Source organism: Coregonus clupeaformis, unplaced genomic scaffold, assembly GCF_020615455.1.
Source record: "Coregonus clupeaformis isolate EN_2021a unplaced genomic scaffold, ASM2061545v1 scaf2451, whole genome shotgun sequence".
NCBI classification, from domain to species: Eukaryota; Metazoa; Chordata; class Actinopteri; order Salmoniformes; family Salmonidae; genus Coregonus; species Coregonus clupeaformis.
The window spans coordinates 32,538-42,500 of NW_025535905.1; the positions used below are offsets into that span (position 1 = coordinate 32,538).

Genomic DNA, 9,963 nt, shown 5'->3' on the forward strand with positions numbered 1-9,963 from the left:
ATTAAAACAGCAGAATGGTAATATATTATTAAAACAGCAGCATGGTAATATATTATTAAAACAGCAGCATGATAATATATTATTAAAACAACAGCATGGTAATATATTATTAAAACAGCAGCATGGTAATATATTATTAAAACAGCAGCATGATAATATATTATTAAAACAGCAGCATGGTAATATATTATTAAAGAAGCTTCACTATCTATACTTAGAAAGTATAAAAACAGCAGCATGATAATATATTATTAAAACAGCAGCATGATAATATATTATTAAAACAGCAGCATGGTAATATATTATTAAAACAGCAGAATGATAATATTTTATTAAAACAGCAGCATAGTAATATATTATTAAAGAAGCTTCACTGTCTATACTTAGAAAGTATAAAAACAGCAGCATGATAATATGTTATTAAAACAGCAGCATGATAATATATTATTAAAACAGCAGCATGGTAATATATTATTAAAACAGCAGCATGATAATATATTATTAAAACAGCAGCATGGTAATATATTATTAAAACAGCAGCATGGTAATATATTATTAAAACATCAGCATGGTAATATATTATTAAAACAGCAGCATGATAATATATTATTAAAACAGCAACATGGTAATATATTATTAAAACAGCAGCATGGTAATATATTTTTAAAACAGCAGCATGATAATATATTATTAAAACAGCAGCATAGTAATATATTATTAAAGAAGCCTCATTGTCTATACTTAGAAAGGCACGACAGGTTGGGACCATTATTAAGGCATTTATTATGGTGTTTATTAGTGTGTCTAATAATAATGCTGGGTACACCCTTAGAGATCCTATTAAATCACTCATTCTATGGATACACCCATATTAGGGCACAGCAGGTTGATATGTACTGTATGTGAGGAGAATATTACGAGTTCCCTGATTGTGACTTGTCCTTGTTCTCTTAGCTGTCATTGGTGTCCTTCTTGTCACTCTCCTGACCATTGGACTCCAGAATGTCTGTCTCTGGGACTTGCAGTGCTTGGAACTGGGCAGGCTCAGCAGCAAAGTGGAGGGCTGTGGAAGCGTTTAGGCCTCTCTTCCTCCCTAGGCCCTTAGGACTGGGCAGGCTGTGCAGGGAGCTCTTTGAGCCCTGTCTGGAGAACTGGAAGGACAGCTGACGTCGCCGTGGCTTACACCAGTCTTTGGGGACATTCCAGCGACAGTTCTTGGGACCTGGCTGGGTAGAGCTGTAGCCCTGATTAGCATTCAGGCCCAGAGCCTCCACAATGGGGGACAGATCTACTGGAGTCCCTGGCTTACTTGAGGCCTGCTCATGCCCTGTCTGTTGACAGAAGGCCTGTATATGATTCAGGGGTTGTGGAGCCCCAGATAATGCACCACACGTCCCTCCATCACCCCCATAACCACTATTCCCATGATCACCTGAGAGAGCAGGTGGAGTTACCACCCATTGAGGCAGTTCTGGGAAGGACGGCGTACGGGGCTCAGTGTCCAGGGAAGAATGGGTACTACTAACCTCCCGTAGCGTATCCAGAGGGTGGTTGGGCGAGAGGGGGTTGTGGGAGTTAAAGAGGTTGGGTCTGGGGAACAGAGAGGGATCCGGTCCTGGGGGAGCCTGGTCGTCTGATCCAGGGTAGTCACACGAGTCAGGTCTGTAGGGGAAGAAGGCTTCACTGCTGTGACGTTTGAAGGAGGGCCGAGGACGGACGAGCTCTGGGGGATCCTGAACGCTGAGTAGCCTCCGCATGTGCCCCATGACAGACGTTTTACGACCCAGACGGAAGTTGTGATTGCCGTTGTGGCTGTCCTGTCTGTGAATGCCCATTTTGTCTGCCTCTTCGAACTGCAGAATGCCCGATAGACTGAAAGATAGATGGGGAGATAGAGGATATTACAGAGAATACATTAGACTAGATAGTATACAGTTTATGGATATTACAGTGAATAATAACGGTTTTGACTAGATAGTATACATCTTATGGATATTACAGCGAATAATAACAGTTTTGACTAGATAGTATACAGTTTATGGATATTAGAGTGAATACGTTAGACTAGATAGTATCCAGCTTATGGATATTACAGTGAATAATAACGGTTTTGACTAGATAGTATCCAGCTTATGGATATTACAGTGAATAATAACGGTTTTGACTAGATAGTATACAGTTTATGGATATTACAGTGAATACGTTAGACTAGATAGTATACAGCTTATGGATATTACAGTGAATACGTTAGACTAGATAGTATACAGTTTATGGATATTACAGTGAATAATCATGGTTTTGACTAGATAGTATACAGCTTATGGATATTACAGTGAATAATAACGGTTTTGACTAGATAGTATACAGTTTATGGATATTACAGTGAATAATAACGGTTTTGACTAGATAGTATACAGTTTATGTCAGAATAGACCAGAATGTACTTTTCATAGCAGGTTAGGAGAATTAGGTTATGGCAACACGAGACTGGGAAAAGGGTTAGGGTTAGATAAAACGTGTCAATTTGACACATAAACTGTATCCTCTCTAGTCATGCCCTCTTCTCCATCTCCTCTCATTCAGATATCTAGCTGAGAAGAGATGGGAGTTTGTTTTTACACGCGTGTCCTTGCATGCGCAGGACTTGAGTATACATTTGTGTGTACAGCGTGTGTGTAGTGTGTGTGCAAGGGTGTGTCGTGTGTGTGTGTGTACAGCGTGTGTGTAGTGTGTGTGTGTGCAGCGTGTGTGTAGTGTGTGTGTGTGTGTGCAAGGGTGTGTCGTGTTCTCATGTCCTCACTCCAACTCTCTGGTGGATCCTAGGAATGAGGGTATACAGTAGTCGGCAGCGGCCAGGGTGTAGGGAGGCAGAGCGTCAGAGTCGTTCCAGTAAATGTCTTTCGTCATTGGAGGGAAGTTCATATGCATCTCATCCACCGCAATCAACGACACCTGAGACACATATTTATTGACTGAACGACTGATTGGCACAAATGACATGTCAATCAATGATATTGGCTTGGGAAAGACATGAAAACTAGGCTGGGTTACTGTAAGGGACTTTGCAACAAATGTTTGGTTGATTGATTGATTGATTGATTGATTGATTGATTGAAACTAACCTGCAGATTTCTGTCGATACACCAGTTAGCCTCAAAATCATCATCATCCTCCCCAAATGGATTAATGAGCTGCTCAGCAACCTGAATGAGAAGGATCTCTCACATCACTGTTCATTATCCCAGAAATATGTATTGATAAGGAAGTGATAGCATACAACAGGCAGTCATGTGACATCAGGGATTACAACATTGGTTGACAAATTAAATCCACAAAACAAGGTAATAGATAATCTTACTGTCTACAGAATTTGGGTTCCATACAGTGAGGGAAAAAAGTATTTGATCCCCTGCTGATTTTGTACATTTGCCCACTGACAAAGACATGATCAGTCTATAATTTTAATGGTAGGTTTATTTGAACAGTGAGAGACAGAATAACAACTAAAAAATCCAGAAAAACGCATGTCAAAAATGTTATAAATTGATGCAAAACATGACTTAGTACTTGGTGGCATAACCCTTGTTGGCAATCACAGAGGTTAGACGTTTCTTGTAGTTGGCCACCAGGTTTGCACACATCTCAGGAGGGATTTTGTTCCACTCCTCTTTGCAGATCTTCTCCAAGTCATTAAGGTTTCGAAGCTGACGTTTGGCAACTCGAACCTTCAGCTCCCTCCACAGATTTTCTATGGGATTAAGGTCTGGAGACTGGCTAGGCCACTTCAGGACCTTAATGTGCTTCTTCTTGAGCCACTCCTTTGTTGCCTTGGCCGTGTGTTTTGGGTCATTGTCATGCTGGAATACCCATCCACAACCCATTTTCAATGCCCTGGCTGAGGGAAGGACGTTCTCACCCAAGATTTGACGGTACATGGCCCCATCCATCGTCCCTTTGATGCGGTGAAGTTGTCCTGTGCCCTTAGCAGAAAAACACCCCCAAAGGATAATGTTTCCACCTCCATGTTTGATGGTGGGGATGGTGTTCTTGGGGTCATAGGCAGCATTCCTCCTCCTCCAAACACGGCAAGTTGAGTTGATGCCAAAGAGCTCGATTTTGGTCTCATCTGACCACAACACTTCCACCCAGTTCTCCTCTGAATCATTCAGATGTTCATTGGCAAACTTCAGACTGGCATGTATATGTGCTTTCTTGAGCAGGGAGACCTTGCGGGTGCTGCAGGATTTCAGTCCTTCACGGCGTAGTGTGTTACCAATTGTTTTCTTGGTGACTAGGGTCCCAGCTGCCTTGAGATCATTGACAAGATCCTCCCGTGTAGTTCTGGGCTGATTCCTCACCGTTCTCATGATCATTGCAACTCCACGAGGTAAGATCTTGCATGGAGCCCCAGGCCGAGGGAGATTGACAGTTATTTTGTGTTTCTTCCATTTGCGAATAATCGCACCAATTGTTGTCACCTTCTCACCAAGCTGCTTGGCGATGGTTTTGTAGCCCATTCCAGCCTTGTGTAGGTCTACAATCTTGTCCCTGACATCCTTGGAGAGCTCTTTGGTCATGGCCACGGTGGAGAGTTTGGAATCTGATTGATTGATTGCTTCTGTGGACAGGTGTCTTTTATACAGGTAACAAGCTGAGATTAGGAGCACTCCCTTTAAGAGTGTGCTCCTAATCTCAGCTCGTTACCTGTATAAAAGACACCTGGGAGTCAGAAATCTTTCTGATTGAGAGGGGGTCAAATATTTATTTCCCTCATTAAAATGCTAATCGATTTATAATTTTTTTTACATGCGTTTTTCTGGATTTTGTTGTTGTTATTCTGTCTCTCACAGTTCAAATAAACCTACCCTTAAAATTATAGACTGATCATTTCTTTGTCAGTGGGCAAACATACAAAATCAGCAGGGGATCAAATACTTTTTTCCCTCACTGTATTTCAACTCCTTACAAAAACCCATTTTCATCCAATGAAATTGATTGTCAGACATTGTGCAGCAGCTGTGCAGACAACACCCTGCAACCCCACATCCCCTCTCACAAGACATTCATAATAACATCACAACCCCACATCCCCTCTCACAAGACATTCATAATAACATCACAACCCCACATCCCCTCTCACAAGACATTCATAATAACATCACAACCCCACATCCCCTCTCACAAGACATTCATAATAACATCACAACCCCACATCCCCTCTCACAAGACATTCATAATAACATCACAACCCCACATCCCCTCTCACAGGACATTCATAATAACATCACAACCCCACATCCCCTCTCACAAGACATTCATAATAACATCACAACCCCACATCCCCTCTCACAAGACATTCATAATAACATCACAACCCCACATCCCCTCTCACAAGACATTCATAATAACATCACAACCCCACATCCCCTCTCACAAGACATTCATAATAACATCACAACCCCACATCCCCTCTCACAAGACATTCATAATAACATCACAACCCCACATCCCCTCTCACAAGACATTCATAATAACATCACAACCCCACATCCCCTCTCACAAGACATTCATAATAACATCACAACCCCACATCCCCTCTCACAAGACATTCATAATAACATCACAACCCCACATACCCTCTCACAAGACATTCATAATAACATCACAACCCCACATCCCCTCTCACAAGACATTCATAATAACATCACAACCCCCACATCCCCTCTCACAAGACATTCATAATAACATCACAACCCCACATACCCTCTCACAAGACATTCATAATAACATCACAACCCCACATCCCCTCTCACAAGACATTCATAATAACATCACAACCCCACATCCCCTCTCACAAGACATTCATAATAACATCACAACCCCACATCCCCTCTCACAAGACATTCATAATAACATCACAACCCCACATCCCCCTCTCACAAGACATTCATAATAACATCACAACCCCACATCCCCTCTCACAAGACATTCATAATAACATCACAACCCCACATTCCCTCTCACAAGACATTCATAATAACATCACAACCCCACATCCCCTCTCACAAGACATTCATAATAACATCACAACCCCACATCCCCTCTCACAAGACATTCATAATAACATCACAACTCCACATCCCCTCTCACAAGACATTCATAATAAGATCACAACCCCACATCCCCTCTCACAAGACATTCATAATAACATCACAACCCCACATCCCCTCTCACAAGACATTCATAATAACATCACAACCCCACATCCCCTCTCACAAGACATTCATAATAAGATCACAACCCCACATTCCCTCTCACAAGACATTCATAATAACATCACAACCCCACATCCCCTCTCATAAGACATTCATAATAACATCACAACCCCACATCCCCTCTCACAAGACATTCATAATAACATCACAACCCCACATCCCCTCTCACAAGACATTCATAATAACATCACAACCCCAAATTGTTATTCACAGCACTGTGATATGAGGACCAGGATCTAATTTCCCTGGTTGAAACCAAAAGGTAAAGAGGTTTGTGGAGGACAGGACCTTGAGCCAGCTGGACTACAATAACAACTGTGTGTGTGTGTGTGTGTGTGTGTGTGTGTGTGTGTGTGCACGTGTGTGTGTGTGTGTGTGTGTGTCACACCTTGAGCCAGCCAGAGTAGAAGAAGAACTGCAGCATAGTGAAGATGGGGACGTATAGGTCCTGGTCATGACCTGGGTAACCCTGAGCTGGGTCCAAGAACTGTCTACCGATAATACAGGCGAAGATGAAGGTATAGACAGCCAGGGTTACTACCTGGAGAGGGGAGAGAGAGAGGGGAGGGGGAGAGAGAGGGAGAGGGAGAGAAGAGAGAGGGGGAGAGAGAGGGAGGGGGAGAGAGAGGGGGAGGGAGAGAAGAGAGATGAGGGGGGAGGGAGAGAAGAGAGAGGGGGAGAGAGGGGGGAGGGAGAGAAGTGAGAGGGGGAGAGAGGGGGAGGGAGAGAAGAGAGAGGGGGGAGAGAGAGAAGAGAGGGGGAGGGAGAGAAGTGAGAGGGGGAGAGAGGGGGAGGGAGAGAAGAGAGAGGGGGAGAGAGGGGAGAGAGAGAGAAGAGAGAGGGAGAGAGAGAGAGGGGGATCGAGGGGGGAGAGAGAGAAGAGAGAGGGAGAGAGAGGGGAGGGGTGGAGAGAAGAGAGAGGGAGAGAGAGAGGGGAAAGAGACAAATAGAGAGCATGGTTCCACAGTTTGTCTTTGTAGCTATTTACAAGTCCATAATATTAATAAACACAATGTAAATAAACAGGATTTATTTGACATGTGACCATGTGACCATGTGACCATGTGAGTATTTTCATTGTCGGCTGAGACACTCATGGCCAATGAGAACTAAGTCATTCCATTGATGTGATTTACTGTCTGAGATTACATAGCCTCTGAAAACTGATCACGATCACGCCGATGGTTTCATTTAATTCACAGTGCTGCCTGAACAGCAACAAATCAGTCTACAAACGTCACATGAAACTTGACTTGACTTTAATACATGTAGTTTTAAAGGGACAGTGCACCTTAATCAACATTACTGTAAAAGTGCCAGTTGTAGTCAGCCGGCTAATTTCCAACTGCAGTCCCTGGGCAGGTCATTAGAACACTTAGAAAACAGTCACCAGATGTCACCTGACTCGCCAGAGGGCACACTGGCAATTCATACAGACCGCAGAGAGATAGAGGCAGCTATCCAATTAGCCAACGGCTATAGAGAACACATCCTATCCTCAGGTCCTGCTACCCCATCCATTACTCTGAACTCTCCATGACTCTGTAATCATTGTGTGGTGTAACAGTAAGCTGCCCTGGATGTGCTCATCAGAAAGGGACAATACGGCATCTTCCCTGTCCACTCAGAGAAGTCATGAGCCACAGCTGGTTGGAACCGGTTGAGGGGAAGGAATGGGAGCAGAGGGCTTATTGCCCCTAGGGGAGAGAGAGAGTGGAGACGTGGGGAGAGAGGAAGGGGGGTGAGAGAGAGCAGAGGGTGAGTGGGGGAGAGGTGAGACGGGGGGAAGACAGGGTGAGAGAGAGCAGAAGGAAGAGAGGGAGAGGGAGTTGGAGAGAGATTGGAGAGGGGGAGAGAGGGGAGAGGGTGAGGCAGGGAGAGGGAGTGGAGAGAGAGGGATTGGAAAGGGGGAGAGAGGGGAGACGGGGGAAGAGAGGGTGAGAGAGAGCAGAGGGGAGAGAGGGAGTGGAGAGAGAGAGGGATGGGATTGGAGAGGGGGAGAGAGGGAAGATGGGGGAAGAGAGGGTGAGAGAGGGAAATGGAGTGGAGAGAGAGGGGGATTGGAGAGGGGGAGAGAGGGAAGAGGGAGAGGGAGTGGAGAGAGAGAGGGATTGGAGAGAGGGAGAGAGGGGAGTGGGTGAGAGAGGGAGAGGGAGTGGAGAGAGAGAGAGGGATTGGAGAGGGTGAGAGAGGGAAATGGAGTGAGAGAGAGGGGGATTGGAGAGGGGGAGAGAGGGAAGAGGGAGAGGGAGTGGAGAGAGAGAGGGATTGGAGAGAGGGAGAGAGGGGAGTGGGTGAGAGAGGGAGAGGGAGTGGGAGAGAGAGAGGGATTGGAGAGGGGAGAGAGAGGGAGAGGGTGAGAGAGGGAGAGGGAGTGGAGAGAGAGGGAGGGATTGGAGAGGGGAGAGAGAGGGAGATGGGGGAAGAGAGGGTGAGAGAGGGAAATGGAGTGGAGAGAGAGGGGGATTGGAGAGGGGGAGAGAGGGAAGAGGGAGAGGGAGTGGAGAGAGAGGGATTGGAGAGAGGGAGAGAGGGGAGTGGGTGAGAGAGGGAGAGGGAGTGGAGAGAGAGAGAGGGATTGGAGAGGGTGAGAGAGGGAAATGGAGTGGAGAGAGAGAGGGATTGGAGAGGGGGAGAGAGGGAAGAGGGAGAGGGAGTGGAGAGAGAGAGGGATTGGAGAGAGGGAGAGAGGGGAGTGGGTGAGAGAGGGAGAGGGAGTGGAGAGAGAGAGAGGGATTGGAGAGGGGGAGAGAGGGGAGAGGGTGAGAGAGGGAGAGGGAGTGGAGAGAGAGGGAGGGATTGGAGAGGGGGAGAGAGGGGAGATGGGGGAAGAGAGGGTGAGAGAGGGAAAGGGAGTGGAGAGAGAGAGGGATTGGAGAGGGGGAGAGAGGGGAGCCATCCTCTAGGCCAGGGTTTCCCATTCTTGGTCCCGGGGCCCCTCCTGGGTGCACTTTTGGGTTTTTGCCTTAGCACTACACAGCTGATTCAAATGCCCTGCCCTAGGCTTCCACACTGTCACAACCCACTGGGTACCCTGCCCTAGGCTTCCACACTGTCACAACCCACTGGGTACCGTGCCCCAGGCTTCCACACTGTCACAGCCCACTGGGTACCCTGCCCCAGGCTTCCACACTGTCACAACCCACTGGGTACCGTGCCCTAGGCTTCCACACTGTCACAACCCACTGGGTACCCTGCCCCAGGCTTCCACACTGTCACAACCCACTGGGTACCGTGCCCTAGGCTTCCACACTGTCACAACCCACTGGGTACCCTGCCCCAGGCTTCCACACTGTCACAACCCACTGGGTACCGTGCCCTAGGCTTCCACACTATCAAAACCCACTGGGTACCCTGCCCTAGGCTTCCACACTGTCACAACCCACTGGGTACCGTGCCCCAGGCTTCCACACTGTCACAACCCACTGGGTACCCTGCCCTAGGCTTCCACACAGTCACAACCCACTGGGTACCCTGCCCTAGGCTTCCACACTGTCACAACCCACTGGGTACCCTGCCCCAGGCTTCCACACTGTCACAACCCACTGGGTACCGTGCCCTAGGCTTCCACACTATCAAAACCCACTGGGTACCCTGCCCTAGGCTTCCACACTGTCACAACCCACTGGGTACCGTGCCCCAGGCTTCCACACTGTCACAGCCCACTGGGTACCCTGCCCCAGGCTTC

The 9,963-nt window shown here is 46.7% G+C and overlaps 1 protein-coding gene across 2 annotated transcripts in view; it reads right to left on the reverse strand.

Annotated features, from left to right (window-relative positions):
* Nucleotides 1-621: 621 nt before the first annotated feature.
* LOC121553533 (bestrophin-3) overlaps nucleotides 622-9,963 on the reverse strand; it is a 17,685-nt gene continuing 8,343 nt past the window's right edge. For both annotated transcript variants that reach the window (XM_045219542.1, XM_045219543.1), the window contains exons 7-10: nucleotides 6,664-6,816; nucleotides 3,123-3,203; nucleotides 2,801-2,952; nucleotides 622-1,872 (exon numbers count right to left, since the gene is read on the reverse strand). In XM_045219542.1, the coding sequence (XP_045075477.1) occupies nucleotides 951-1,872; nucleotides 2,801-2,952; nucleotides 3,123-3,203; nucleotides 6,664-6,816 (1,308 nt within the window). In that variant the 3' untranslated portion in view covers nucleotides 622-950. The remainder of the gene's footprint in view (nucleotides 1,873-2,800; nucleotides 2,953-3,122; nucleotides 3,204-6,663; nucleotides 6,817-9,963) is intronic.